The sequence below is a fragment of the Ascochyta rabiei genome, chromosome 12, assembly GCF_004011695.2.
Source record: "Ascochyta rabiei chromosome 12, complete sequence".
Classification (NCBI taxonomy): domain Eukaryota; kingdom Fungi; phylum Ascomycota; class Dothideomycetes; order Pleosporales; family Didymellaceae; genus Ascochyta; species Ascochyta rabiei.
Window position 1 is genome coordinate 1,527,127 of NC_082416.1, and position 13,748 is coordinate 1,540,874.

General features: G+C 59.7%; 5 protein-coding genes across 5 annotated transcripts, besides 11 other annotated features; 3 read left to right on the forward strand and 2 right to left on the reverse strand.

Moving 5' to 3' along the window:
• The first annotated feature begins 69 nt into the window (after nt 1-69).
• Nucleotides 70-107: a tandem repeat.
• A 75-nt stretch (nt 108-182) lies between these two features.
• Nucleotides 183-214: a tandem repeat.
• A 47-nt stretch (nt 215-261) lies between these two features.
• EKO05_0007575 (HECT-type E3 ubiquitin transferase) lies at nt 262-3,090 on the forward strand (the record flags this gene model as incomplete). The annotated part of the gene is made up of 7 exons (XM_059637080.1): nt 262-298; nt 382-420; nt 522-627; nt 677-810; nt 861-2,496; nt 2,548-2,943; nt 2,991-3,090. The coding sequence occupies 7 exons, from the start codon at nt 262-264 to the stop codon at nt 3,088-3,090; spliced, it is 2,448 nt and encodes an 815-aa protein (XP_059493063.1).
• Nucleotides 431-479: a tandem repeat.
• Nucleotides 946-965: a tandem repeat.
• Nucleotides 966-1,036: a tandem repeat.
• Nucleotides 1,037-1,049: a tandem repeat.
• Nucleotides 3,091-3,355: 265 nt separating the features above from the next.
• Nucleotides 3,356-3,387: a tandem repeat.
• A 168-nt stretch (nt 3,388-3,555) lies between these two features.
• Nucleotides 3,556-3,584: a tandem repeat.
• Nucleotides 3,585-3,667: 83 nt separating this feature from the next.
• Nucleotides 3,668-3,696: a tandem repeat.
• Nucleotides 3,697-3,717: 21 nt separating this feature from the next.
• Nucleotides 3,718-4,322, reverse strand: EKO05_0007576 (uncharacterized protein; the record flags this gene model as incomplete). The annotated part of the gene is made up of 2 exons (XM_038943211.1): nt 3,718-3,964; nt 4,048-4,322. The coding sequence occupies 2 exons, from the start codon at nt 4,320-4,322 to the stop codon at nt 3,718-3,720; spliced, it is 522 nt and encodes a 173-aa protein (XP_038793817.1).
• A 2,361-nt stretch (nt 4,323-6,683) lies between these two features.
• Nucleotides 6,684-9,446, forward strand: EKO05_0007577 (uncharacterized protein; the record flags this gene model as incomplete). Its single annotated transcript, XM_038947149.1, has 1 exon — nt 6,684-9,446. The coding sequence occupies one exon, from the start codon at nt 6,684-6,686 to the stop codon at nt 9,444-9,446; it is 2,763 nt and encodes a 920-aa protein (XP_038793816.1).
• Nucleotides 9,447-10,147: 701 nt separating this feature from the next.
• EKO05_0007578 (Propanoyl-CoA C-acyltransferase) lies at nt 10,148-11,622 on the forward strand (the record flags this gene model as incomplete). The annotated part of the gene is made up of 3 exons (XM_038943403.1): nt 10,148-10,198; nt 10,246-10,685; nt 10,740-11,622. The coding sequence occupies 3 exons, from the start codon at nt 10,148-10,150 to the stop codon at nt 11,620-11,622; spliced, it is 1,374 nt and encodes a 457-aa protein (XP_038793815.1).
• Nucleotides 11,623-11,786: 164 nt separating this feature from the next.
• Nucleotides 11,787-11,844: a tandem repeat.
• Nucleotides 11,845-11,847: 3 nt separating this feature from the next.
• On the reverse strand, nt 11,848-12,374 carry EKO05_0007579 (Type 1 phosphatases regulator ypi1; the record flags this gene model as incomplete). Its single annotated transcript, XM_038943310.1, has 2 exons — nt 11,848-12,137; nt 12,188-12,374. 2 exons carry the CDS (start codon nt 12,372-12,374, stop codon nt 11,848-11,850), a joined length of 477 nt encoding a protein of 158 aa, XP_038793814.1.
• Nucleotides 12,375-12,534: 160 nt separating this feature from the next.
• Nucleotides 12,535-12,569: a tandem repeat.
• The last annotated feature ends 1,179 nt before the right edge of the window (nt 12,570-13,748 follow it).

Sequence of the window (13,748 nt, forward strand, 5' to 3'; positions counted from 1 at the left end):
TCGACGACGCAGCCGCCTGTCTGCCGTGCCAGCCAGCTTGTGTGCCGCCCACGCCCTCGACCACGCCCTCGTCCACGCCCTCGTCCACGTCCACGTCCACGTCCACGCCCAGACCTCACCACCTGCCCTGATAGCGGTCTCGTACACCGGCGAGCTCGGAGAGCCGCCCCCTCGCCCCTCCACCACGCCCCCGCCCACGCCCACGCCCACGCCCGACGAGCAGCACCCGCCGCCGGCCCGCGCCGCAGCATCGCCCTCACCATGGACGGAGCTGGCCAGCCCAACCTGCGCATCACCAGTGCGTGCCCCTCGCAGCCCCCGGCCCCCCAGCGTCGCCGCGACCCAGCAGCCAAGGGCGTCGAGCAAGCTAACAGGCTGCAGTCATCGCCGCCGACGGCCTCTACAAGCGCGATGTCTTCCGTACGTATCTCTCGCTCTCGCTCTCGCTCTCGCCCTCGCCCTCGCCCTCGCCCTCGCCCGCGCGCACGGAGCAAGGCGCCAGGCGCTCACACGCACCGCAGGCTTCCCGGACCCCTTCGCCGTGGCCACCATCAACGGCGAGCAGACGCGCACCACGAGCGTCATCAAGAAGACGCTGAACCCCTACTGGAACGAGAGCTTCGACATGTACGTCGCCCCGCCCTGCTGCCACCCCCCTGCTGATCCCCCCTTGCAGGCGCGTCAACGAGGAGAGCGTCCTCGCCGTCCAGATCTTTGACCAGAAGAAGTTCAAGAAGAAGGACCAGGGCTTCCTCGGCGTCATCAACGTCCGCGTCGGCTCCGTCATCGACCTCGATGCCGGCGGCGATGGTACCCGCGACCGCCTCCCTCCCGCACACGCGCCCTGCTGACCGCTCCAGAAATGCTGACCCGCGACCTGAAGAAGTCCAACGACAACATGGTCGTCCACGGCAAGCTCATCCTGAACCTCTCCACCAACCTGCACGCCCCCATCAGCACCCACCCCGCCGCCGCCGCGCCCCGCCCCTCGCCCTCGACCCACCCCTCGCTCAACGGCGCCGCGACCGCCGCCGCCTCGACCCCGCACCAGTCGGCCCAGAGCCTCAACCCCAACACGTACCCGGCCCAGCGACCGACGTCCGTGGCCCAGTCTGCGTCCCAGAGGCTCAGCCAGGCCGGCCCCACAGGCCCGCCCGCCACGGCGCCGCCCCCGTCAGCCAACGGCGCACCGCCAGCAGGAGCCACCCAGAACCCGGGCTACAGCGCCTTCGAGGACTCGCAGGGCCGGCTGCCCAACGGCTGGGAGCGCCGCGAAGACCACCTGGGCCGCACCTACTACGTCGACCACAACACGCGACAGACCACCTGGATCCGGCCTGGCGCCGGCTTCAACGAGACGGACAACCGCAATGCTGTCGCCGCATCGACGCAGCAGGAGCGCGTGCGACACCAGAACCGCATGCTGCCCGAGGACCGCACCGGAGCCAACTCGCCCACCCTGGCCGAGCGACAGCCCTCGCCACCCAACGCCGCCGCCAACGCTGCGAGCATGATGGCCACCGGCGCCACCACCGCCGGCACAGGAGAGCTGCCTTCGGGCTGGGAGCAGCGACACACGCCAGAAGGCCGGCCCTACTTTGTCGACCACAACACCCGCACCACCACCTGGGTCGACCCGCGCCGACAGCAGTACATCCGCATGTACGGTGGCCAGGCCGCCAACGGAAGCACCATCCAGCAGCAGCCCGTCTCCCAGCTCGGCCCGCTGCCCTCGGGCTGGGAGATGCGGCTCACAAACACCGCCAGAGTCTACTTTGTCGACCACAACACAAAGACCACCACCTGGGACGACCCGCGGCTGCCCTCCTCGCTCGACCAGAACGTGCCGCAGTACAAGCGTGATTTCCGTCGCAAGCTCATCTACTTCCGCTCGCAACCGGCGCTGCGCATCGTGAGCGGACAGTGCCACGTCAAGGTCAGGCGAACACACATCTTCGAGGACTCGTACCACGAGATCATGCGCCAATCCGCTGCCGATCTGAAGAAGCGACTGATGATCAAGTTCGACGGCGAAGACGGTCTCGACTACGGCGGTCTCTCCCGTGAATTCTTCTTCCTGCTCTCCCACGAGATGTTCAACCCCTTCTACTGCCTCTTCGAGTACTCTGCACACGACAACTACACCCTGCAGATCAACCCGCACTCGGGCATCAACCCGGAGCACCTGAACTACTTCAAGTTCATCGGACGTGTCGTCGGCCTGTCCATCTTCCACCGCCGCTTCCTGGATGCCTTTTTCATCGGCGCCTTCTACAAGATGATCCTCCGGAAGAAGGTCGCGCTGCAGGACATGGAGGGCGTCGACGCCGACTTCCACCGCAACCTGGAGTGGATGCTGAACAACGACATCACCGACGCGCTCGAGCTCACCTTTGCTACCGACGACGAGAGGTTTGGTGAGACGGTCAGCATCGAGCTGAAGCCGGGCGGCGACGACATTGAAGTCACAAACGAGAACAAGCACGAATACGTCGAGTGAGTGTCTGTACCCTGCCTTGCTGTCGTCATGCTAACCAACATGCACAGACTCATCACCGAGTGGCGCATCCAGAAACGAGTCGAGGAGCAGTTCAACGCCTTCCTCAGTGGCTTCAACGAGCTGGTTCCCCCAGAACTGGTCAACGTCTTCGATGAGCGCGAGCTCGAGCTGCTCATCGGTGGCATCGCCGACATTGACGTCGAGGACTGGAAGAAGCACACCGACTACCGCGGGTACACGGAGAACGACGAGGTCATCCAGAACTTCTGGAAGTGCATCCGCAGCTGGGACGCCGAGCAGAAGTCGCGTCTGCTGCAGTTCGCCACCGGTACCTCGCGTATCCCCGTCAACGGCTTCAAGGATCTGCAGGGTAGCGACGGGCCGAGGAGGTTTACGATTGAAAAGGCCGGCGAGCCGAATCAGCTGCCCAAGTCCCACACATGGTACGTGAGGCTCTTGTCTATTCGCGTACAGCTACTGACCCACCCAGTTTCAACCGTCTCGACCTGCCGCCGTACAAGACAAACGAGGCACTCAACCAGAAGCTCACGATTGCCGTCGAGGAGACGGTTGGTTTCGGACAGGAGTAGGCGATGCGCCGAGGGAGCCGCGCTGTGTACAAAACGAGGGAGCCGTATATTCAGCACAATGAAATTCAACACAATAAACATTAGCACAATGAACATGAGCACAATGAGCATCAGCACAAGAGCATTTCAAGGCAGCAGCAGAAGCAGATGCAAGAAGAAACAAGATAAGAGGAAGGGGTTGTTGGCGTTAGAATCCAAGTGTTAACTAATTAGGATAGGAAAGTGGCGCTTTTTAGTAGAGCGCTCTGTAGAAGGAATTAATACTTTAGTTTGTTAGTTAGTTAGTTAGTTAGTTAGCATAATAAGCATCAGCATAAGAGCATTTTAAGGCAGCAGCAGAAGCAGATGCAAGAAGAAACAAGATAAGAAGAAGAGGTTGTTGGCGTTGGAATCTAAGTGTTAACTAATTAGGAAAGGAAAGTGGCGCTTTTTAGTAGAGCGCTCTGTGGAAGGAATTAATACTTTAGTTAGTTAGTCAGTCAGTCAGTCAGTCACTTTCCCTCCTCACTCCAAAAAGAAAAAACAATCTGGTTTGGTGATTTGATTAGATATTACGTATAGAGATCCAGGCTTCACTCCATGACCATGACCATGACCATGACCATGCACATCCAGTCGAGCGTGCATCTAAAACAGCCCCGCAGCAGCAAACAGCGCGACGATGGCGGCGCCAGCGGGCGTGGTCAGCGACGAGGCCGCGCCTGTAGCAAACGCCGACGCGGTTGCTGCTGCGCCGGAGCCCGTTGCTGTGGCCGAGCCTGTAGCGGAGCCTGTGGCCGAGCCCGTGGCGGCGGCGGCAGATGCCGAGGTGGAGGGCGCCGGGGTAGCCGTCTTGGCCACGCTGGCGAGGGAGGCCGAGGACGCGACGCGAAGCCTGTAAGGACTTGTATCAGCACTGCTGGCCAGCGGCGTTGTCGTCTTGAAAAGACGGCACTGGCGGATAGGGACACCACTCACGGCTCGGCGGCAGTGCAGTACTGCGTGACCTGGTTCTGCACCGGCGGCTTTTCGTTGCTGTCCGGGCAGTTGTTGTAGCACGTCAGCACGTCGGTGTAGACGTCGCACAAGCAGATCCAGTCGTTTGCGTTGTTGTCGGTGCACTTCTGGATGCGGTCTTGGTAGCCGGCCACGCAGGCGTCGACGATGTTTTGTGCCTGGCACGAGTCGCTGGACGCGGCGAGGGCGGTGCTGCTCAGGGCCACGAGGCAGGCGACGAGCGCTGTGGAACGCATGGTGGTGCACGGGGGGGAGGGTGGGTGGAGATGGGATGTGTAGATGGGATATGTGCAAGGTCAAGACTCGGAGCGAATGGTGAGTGCTTGATTAAAGAAGAAGGAGAAGATGGAGAAGATGATGCAGAGTCTGGTGAACAGAGAGATGATGAAATCGAACAATCGGAATGCAAAAAGAAAGGAGGGTACTCTGGTCGTGCTCGGCATCATATAACTCTTACCACCCCCCATCCCTTCCCTTCCCCAGTGCTGGTGCCACCAAGACGCCCGAGGCCAAAGTAAACAATTCAGCAGCGTGGCACGCGCCGCGGCGTTGACCCAGCGCTGCTGCACCAGCGCGAATCCAGCGCCCCGCTTGCCTATCTGCGGTCAAGTGCGGTGGTGCGAGACTCCAAAGTAGCTTGGTGCACCCGAGACGCCCCCTAAATTTAGGCGAGTGGTGCATTGGCGTCGATGGAAGCCCAGCTGCGGTGCTTTCTAGATGGCTCTGTGCCTCTGGCGAGGTGTGTGGCTGCGCAGACTGAGCAGCGCGACGGCGGCAGATGCAGGGCGTGTGCCGTGCTGCCGCACGAATTGCCACGCACTCGTGCTCCATGTCGCGGCGGCGGAGGTGAGGTTGTGAAATGGAAGGCAGCGGCAGGCGAAGATTCGTCGGCCGCTAGAGCCCCGTGATTGGTGGGAGAGATGAATGATGTGCGCAAGGGGCAGATGGAGTTGGAGTGGCTGTCCCTTTGTGATGCGCGGGAAATGCACGTGCAAACTCGACTCTCAAGGAATTGGGAGGGTGCATGTTCGACAGGAGCCGTGGACTTGTGCCGGAGGACTCGGCTGCATGCACACGACGAAGGTGATTGTTGGATATCCCACCGCCAATGAAGCTGGGGAGAGATGTGGACATGCGTCTCCGGTGAGCGATGCCAGCGTGTTGACCGCATTGTTGAATTGGATCGCATTCGACAGCTGCACCCTGTCTTTAGATATTCGCGTATGATCTAGGGAGTGTTTCAGAAGACGGTCGAGATGTACTGTATTCACATCAATCAATGGTTGCCTGTGCAGACACGCCTTTGCTGCCCTGGCTGATCAGACCAGCGGCGATTGTGGTCGACTATATTGCACTCCAGCTTGTGTCTCCACGAGGGGACCTTCTGTCGCGCGGCCGGTTCACCGTAGGTGGATGCCGCCAACCAGACGACACGCCGTGTGCAGTACAGGGCGAACGTGGCCGTGCATCACTCAAGTCGATTACCGTCCCAGCTCGTAACGGGAAACGACGGTTCAGTCCATGTCGGCGGAGTTGGAGTGTATTGGTCCCCCCCGACGTTGATTGCAATCCATCCATCCATCGAGTGTTTTGCTTCTCACCGCAAGCAGCTGAGGCAAGACGGGTACCATCACACTGCGCCTCGGAACTGGTCCATCTCGAGTCTTCCTGCGCAGTCAGCCCCGTCCTCGCGCACGTGAGGCTCGAAGACACGATGCACGTGACTGTCTGGCACCCTCTCGCGGGTCACTGGCGGTCGCCGGATCAGCACCGAGCGAGGTTCGTCGAGCAACGAGCCGCTATCGCTCGCACGCCCGCAATCCCAGCCCGGGTGGTTGGGCGCTCGCGTTTTCGAAGTTCGAACACATCAGCGTCTAGCCGCGTTGAATAGCAGCAGGCGACGGCAGGACAGCGGCAGGGCGTCTGTCTAGCGATCTCTGACATGATGACGACGGCGAGAGGGTGTGCTGCGTCGGGCAACCGTCACGACTGCGCAGACGCCATCTGCAACACTTTGCAGCCTCCCTCCAAATAGCGTATTCCAGTCTCGGACACAGGCGCAACGACTCGGACACAGGCGCGGAGGGAGTCAGCCCAGGTGATGGACTGACATGTCGCCTCCGCGACCGGCCGGCGTGACAGGACGCCTGCCAATGCATGACGGAATGGCGTCCGACCTCCACATCGTTCACGACCCGTCGCTCTGCCAATGGCCACCTTGGACTCCCACGCCGGCCCAAAACCAGCCCGTACGACTACCAACTGCGCTGCCGCAGCATGCCCTTCTCTCCACCTTTCCCTCGCCAGCCTGCAGCTGAACAGTGCGGTATTTCCGGGGTTGTCTGTTGTCAGACCCTTTCACCGCAACGTCCCTGCCCGCTGCACACACTTCTGAAAATCCCGCACATCCGCACCACGCCCTTCGGTCTTGTTCCTGCAAACGCCCTCCACCATCAACCAGGCTGGTGACTGAACATGCTGTGCCTTGAGGTTGCGATTCCACGACGACCGCGACCGAGATAGCACAAACCACCTCGTCGCCGTCACTTGCCCGAGGACTTGTATCCAGTGCATGGCACGACATTGCCGGCGCACAGATGGATTCACCCGTCTCCAGAGATGACTATCCGTCACGAGGACCCGCCGTAAGGGCGACCTCGGCTGCCACGCTCGTGCTCTGTTCAGTCTTCGTCATTCTCCGACTCATGTCACGCTTCTTCGTGGTGAAGAAGCCGGGGTGGGACGACTACACCATGATCGCGGCATGGCTGTTGGCATTTGGCGCCTCCTTCTCCATCATCTTCGGCACCACCAAAGGACTCGGACGACACCAAGACCACATCCCTGATCCATGGCTAGAACCGATGCAGCAGTCTGCCTATGCTTTTTCCGTGCTCTACAATCCAGCCCTGATGGCAGCCAAGACCTCAATCCTAATCTTCTATCTTTCTCTCTCGAAGACGCAGAAGATATTTCGATGGGCCACCATCTCGACTCTTGTCGTCGTCAACGTCGGTGGATTGGCTCTGACTATCCTCAACATAGTTCAGTGCCGACCCGTCAGCGCAGCTTGGATGTCCCCAATTCCTGCTACGGCGCACTGCACCAACATTGTCACCATCTATCTCTCCTCTGCGCCGCTCAACATCATTACCGACCTAGCTATCCTCTTTCTTCCTATGCCCATCCTCACAAGCATGCGGCTACCGACGAAGCAGAAGATGATCCTCGTCATCACCTTTGGATTTGGTGTTTTTGTGGCTGTCGTTGACGTCATCCGCATTGCCTACCTCCAGGACGCTCAGAGAGCGGCTCTTGTCGCCGCGCAAGCCGACCGCGCCGAGAGTGGTACGAACCAGAGGAACTCGAGCGACTTCTCGTGGTTTGCCTCGCTCTCTTTCATGTGGAGCACGGTAGAGATCAACCTGGGTATCATGTGTGGCTGCGTTCCTGCGATGAAGCCGCTGGTTCGGCGGTTCCTTCCCAGCTGGATCCTCGACCACACCACATCGCGTGGCAACTATGGCACACACGCAAGCGATGAAGCGAAAATCCATCCAGACATTGTTGCGAGTTCGCGCCGCCGATCCGACCAAGAAACTCCGCCCGACTCCCCCTTGAGCAAGCCCCCGATTGCGCAACCAGCCTTGCGAGGTAACGATGAGCCGCTCGGCATGATGGACTTCCTTACGACACCCGGTATAGACAACTTCCCACAAATGAACAGGAGCTCTACTGCCGTCACCATGACGCCGACGACGCGCAGCACGAGGCGTGGTTCGATGACATTCTTCGACTTTGTCAACACTGGACAGAAGAAGAACATCACTCTGCGGAGCAATCGCGAATCGATATATCCCGTGTTGATGGTCACCATCCTCTTCTTCGTCTGGGGTTTCGCCTACGGCTTGTTGGACGTACTTAACTCCCGGTTCCAGGAGGTTGCCAAGATGAGCGATTGGCAAACGGTCGGTCAACACAGCGCCTACTATGTTGGCTATCTTTTGGGTCCACTGACATTTGGACGGATCGTCTTTCAAGTCTGGGGCTTCAAGGTCTGCTACATGGTTGGGCTTGTTGTGTACGCCTGTGGAACTCTCGTCTTCTGGCCATCGGCTGTCCTGACCAGTCTTCCGGCATTCTTGGTGTCGAACTTCATCGTCGGCGCCGGTCTATCGACTCTGGAGCTTGCTGCGAATCCTTTCATTGCTCTCTGCGGCCCACCCGAGTACGCCGAGGTACGTTTGAACCTCTCGCAAGGTGTGCAAGCCGTCGGCACCATCGTTTCGCCGCTTCTTGCCAAAAAGGTCCTCTTCGCCGCCAGTGCCTCTAGCTTGATTGACGTGCAGTGGACGTACTTGGGCATCTCGTTTTTCAGCATCGCCCTGGCTGTGATTTACTTCTACGTGCCACTTCCCGAAGCCACCAACGAGGAACTTGAGAACGCTAGCAGGCGACTGCTTGTCCCAAGAGACACCACCATTAAGATTGGCCCGTGGCCTGTCAGAGTCGTTTGGATAAGCCTCGGATTCGCTGCTTTTTCTCAGTTCTGCTATGTTGGGGGTCAGGAGTCGACGTCAACGTCGTACGCCGAGTATCTTGCACTGGTCAAGCCTTCGGTCGACCCTGTTTCCCACCAAGCCATCGGCCATGCAGCGTTTGCCGTCTCGCGATTCCTGGCGGCTTTCATCGAAATCTGGGTGAAGCCACGTTTCAGCCTTCTGTTCTTCTACCTTGGCGCCATCGCGTTCTGTGCGGCAGCCATGAACACTACAGGCTCCTCCGGCGCCGCCATGCTTGTCATAGTCATGTTTTTTGAAGGCCCTTTGTTTCCGCAGATTTTCGCCCAGGGTATCCGTGGGATGGGCAAGCACACCAAAGATGCTTCAGTGGTCTTGACAGCAGCGATTGGCGGCGGCGCAGTCTTTCCTCCGATGATGTTTGCTGCCCTGAAGATTCACAACGCACGGTATGCCTTCTGCGTCATCACCGCTGTGTACGCTGCCGGCGCACTCTACCCGATCTGGCTCAGCGCCCTGCCCATCACAAGACAAATGTCAGATCCTCGCCGAGACGAGCAAACGAGGCGTGAGTCCGAGGCTGAGAAAAAGCGAAGAGAGTCCATGGGCCAGATCAAACCCAGGACCTGGAGCAGGTTGAAGAACAGGTTGAGCTTTGGCAACCGCGAAAAGGATGAGCTGCCTTCTGTTGAGCATAGAGAGCGACGCAGCTGGCCAGAAGGGCTTGCGCCGATTCCAGGATGTCTCGGCATCACACCAGAGCGAAGACTCTCGCAGGCTTTGTCAGGAGGGAGCTCGAGCAGCAGCTCCAACAGCGACTCATCAGTTGAACGTGTTTGATTTGTGGTCATGTATGCATTGCGTTACGGCGTTACGGGAGATACCATGGGCGGCTATTTGCTGGGATCTGAGTTTCATTGTATACCCAAGCTCTGAGCGATCTTGTGCACCAGCTAGTGTGACTGCCTTGCCATGACAGCAATCTACCATGATTCTTGTCGACATCCCCTCCACCCTGCTGCAGATAAGCTCCACCACCACTGTTCCAGAGTGAAGGGAGGAGATCGTGTGCAGACGCTAAGCAGGTAGGCTATGTGCTCCAGTAGTCCTGTGTAGACGGGCCGTTCACGTGCAACCGAGTGGCAGCCAATCACGCCGGTTTGCGGCACCTGACTGGAGCTTCGGCTGTCAGCGCGAGGTGGTCGGCAAGGCTGCAGTTGAGCTGGCGTGGATTGACAATCTGCAGCCGAACTGGTATGGATTGACTGATCTGCAGCCGAGCTGGTGTGGATTGATTACTCTCTCCGAGCCTCAAGACTAGTCTTAGTGTCCTGTTCAGGCTTCGGCTTCGTGTTGCCGTACCTCGGCATCTCCACCCCCGCGATTTCCAGATGCTGGGGAAGACGTCGCGTCTCGGCTTTAAGACGCCAGACGTCGTCGCTTTGGAGTGCTGACGCTGCTCTCGCTGGTATTTACCACGTCTTTGTTGCTCCTTTGCAATACACTCACTGCGTTCTTTCCAGCTCTCTCTCACCGCTACCATGGTCGGCCAGAAGCAACCCGTCTACGTGCTCGGCGTGGGCATGACCAAGGTAGAAGCGAACAGAGCGCGCGGTGGACAGTGGCTGATAGTGTGCAGTTCATCAAGCCCCGCGGCAAGGTCGACTACCCCGAGCTCGGCTTCGAAGCCGGTGTCAAGGCGATGCTGGACGCGCACATCAACTACGACGATGTCGATCAGGGCGTGGCGTGCTACTGCTACGGCGACTCGACGTGCGGGCAGCGCGTCTTCTATCAGTTCGGCATGACTGGCATTCCCGTGTACAACGTCAACAACAACTGCTCCACGGGATCCACCGGCCTGTACATGGGCAGGAACATGATTGCTCACGGCGCTGCAGACTGCGTGTTGGTGGTTGGGTTTGAGAAGATGTTTCCTGGCTCGCTGCAGAGTTTCTTTCAGGACCGCTCGAATCCTACTGCGACGACCAACTTGATCATGAAGGAGACCAGGGGTGTGACCAAGGCGCCTGGTGCTGCCCAGCTGTTTGGCAACGCAGGACGCGAGCACATGGAGAAGTGAGTACTCATCCATCAACACCGCAAGCACGGCAGAACACCAACAACGCCCAGATACGGCTCCGAGCTGGCCGACTTTGCAGAAATCGCGCGCATCAACCACGCACACTCCAAGAACAACCCGTACTCGCAGTTCCAAGACGAATACACGCTGGACCAAGTCGTAAACTCACCCATGATCCACTCGCCGCTGACCAAGCTGCAATGCTGCCCGACCTCGGACGGCGCCGCCGCGACGGTGCTCTGCTCACAGGCGTTCCTCGACGCGCGCCCAGAGCTCAAAGACCAGGCGATTCTGATCGCCGGCCAGCGCCTCGCAACCGACACGCCGCAGCTCTTCAACCGCTCGGCCATCGAGCTAATCGGGTACGGGATGAGCGAGCTCGCGGCCCGCGAAGCGCTCGCCGAAGCCGGCACCAGCGCGTCCGAGGTCAGCGTGTGCGAGCTGCACGACTGCTTCTCCGCGAACGAAATGGTGAGCATCGAAGCGCTGGGGCTGGCCGGGCGCGGCAAAGCGCACGAGCTGGTTCGCGCGGGCGGCATCACGTACGGTGGGCGCGTCGTCATCAACCCCTCGGGCGGGCTCATCTCAAAGGGTCACCCGCTCGGCGCAACGGGACTCGCGCAGTGCGCAGAGCTGGTCTGGCATCTGCGCGGCTGGGCCAACAACCGCAGCGTCCCCGACACGCGCGTGGCGCTGCAGCACAACCTCGGCCTTGGCGGCGCCGTGGTGTGCACCGTGTACAAGCGCGGTGATGGCAAGGCGGCCCAAGACCACACGGACGAGCAGGTCGCAGAGCAGACGGGGCTTGGGTACAACCCTGCGACGCAGGCCAAGGGATTTACGAGCGCGCAGGTGGATTCGGTGCGCAGTCGCAAGGCGAGGAGTGCGTGGGCGCTGCAGGATACGGAGAAGAAGGTGGAGGCGAGGTTTTAGCAAGGGATAGGGAATAGGTCTCAGGCAGTGAGTGCTTACGACGTCCACACCGGGAAGAGGGTAGAGGCTGAGGTTATTTCCAAATCAATGTCTTGATGAGTCTAAGGTCTAGCACCAAGTCCATGTATTCTGTATTTGCCTTGACCATGCCAGGCCATGTCATGGCCAGCCAGCCAGCCAGCCCGCTAGCAAGCAAGCAAGCAAACAATCACCCCAACAAGCCCCTCACTTCTTCGTCTTGGGAATCTTCTCATACGCATTCGGACTCGGCGCACGCTTCGGCTTCCTCCCCTTCTTATGGCTCCCCTCCCCCACCGGACGATCATGATCATGATGATGCTCATGCCCACATCCCTCTCCGTGGTCGTGGGCAGGCGGTAGCTTCTTCCGACTAGGACGGGCGGTGCTGTTATCGACCTCACCATCTGAATCACCATCGTCAGACGACTCGGAGCTGTCAGACGACTCATCGCTCGACTCGCCGGCTTCGCGGGGGGCGTGGTAGATGCAGCACACTGGAGTCGTCAGCAGGGTCGCAGGGTGGGAAGCGGAGGTGGGAAGGTACCTTTGCTGCTCTTCTTCCCCATGCCCTCGTTGTCCACGACGTCGGCGGCCCACTGGATGTGTCTGCGCTCGTCGGGCGCGGCGCGCAGGCGCAGGAGGCCGGACGAGGCGGGGGTGCGCGTGGCTTCGATCGTGTGGCTGCCGGTGGGGCGCGAGGGCGCTGCGGTGCGGGGGGGTTCGTCTGGCATTTTGGGGGTGGTTGCGCGCTGGTGAGGAGCCAGTCGTCGGCAGGTGTAGGTGGAGTGGACCCTGCTTTGCTTGACTGCGGGGGGTCGATGGTGAGGCAAAGTGAACGAGACACGTGCGGTGTGTTGTGGTGGAGGTTTGTGGATTAGTGGGCGTGAATTAGAGTAGAGTGGAGTGGAGTGGAGTGGAGTGGAGTGTTGTATTATGTTGTGTTGTTTTGTGTTATGTTGTGTTGTGTTGTATCGTGTTGTGTTATATCGTGTCGTATCGTGTCGTATCGTGTTGTGTGGTATTGTGTGGTGCACGTCTGTGTTGGAGTGATTTGTCTGGAGAGCGCGGCTAACCACGTGCGTCACTGCGGCTTCCGCGTTCGGTGAGCACAACACCATGACTCCATCACAACAGACTTGGGCGCCAAGACATCAGACCGAATATACACATGCGCGACATGGGAAGCTCTGGGTGTCGGAGCTTTGCTTGTACTGCCAGACACAGCTGGTTCTCGATAGGGGAGGTGCGTTTGGCTTCTTGTCAGGTGACACACGAGCTGAGTTCGGTGTGGTACATGCATGGCTGAAGAGAGGCACGAGCACGGGGGAGTTTTCGACGAGTTGCTGCTGGTGTCACAACCGAATACTCGAACACAAAGCTTGATCTCTCGGGAGCTGCATGGCATGGATGAAGAAGCGTCTTGTGCACAATGGCATAAGAAAGGCGGCAATTTGCGGGTTTGATGAAGGGGGAGCCCTTGTCGATCGGCGGGCGCTCAACGAGATTGGCTCTTCCTTGGTGTGTTGCCAGCGTTGGTGCTGGCGGCGCGCAGGGCCTTGGGCAAGGCTAGCCTGCCGTGCCCCCAACAGCGGCCGATGACGAATCGACAAGGACGGGGGCGTGCCACCGAGCGGCGTGGAGAAGTCGTATCGCCGTCTGCTTGCCCTCGGTTATCGCGTCATGTTCAGGAAGGAGAAGCGCAGCACCGACTGCAGCACAAGCACAAGCGTGTGGGAAGCCAATCTAAAAGAACCCAAGGTCCCGCTGTGGCATGTGCAGACCGCAGCAGGCTCGGGGCTACTGGATGCAGACGGCCGGCCCGCGGTGGAAGTGCATGACTGGGCGTGAGGCTGTGGCCGTGTGGGCATGGGAAATGAAGCCACGCAGGTCGGGGGATCTGGACTGAGGGCCGCCCACTTTGCTGGAATAGGGGAGAAATGCACTTAACCCAACGGGGGGCGCCCAGGAGGACAGCGTCGCCGGGCAACGTGAAGAATCTGCTCGGAGAATCTGCTCGGCGCAACTTCAGTCGGAGGGAAGGGCAACGGCAGCTGGAGCGCGCGGGTGTCCGTGGTTGTCGCCCGTCGCCCGTCGCCAGCGGCCAC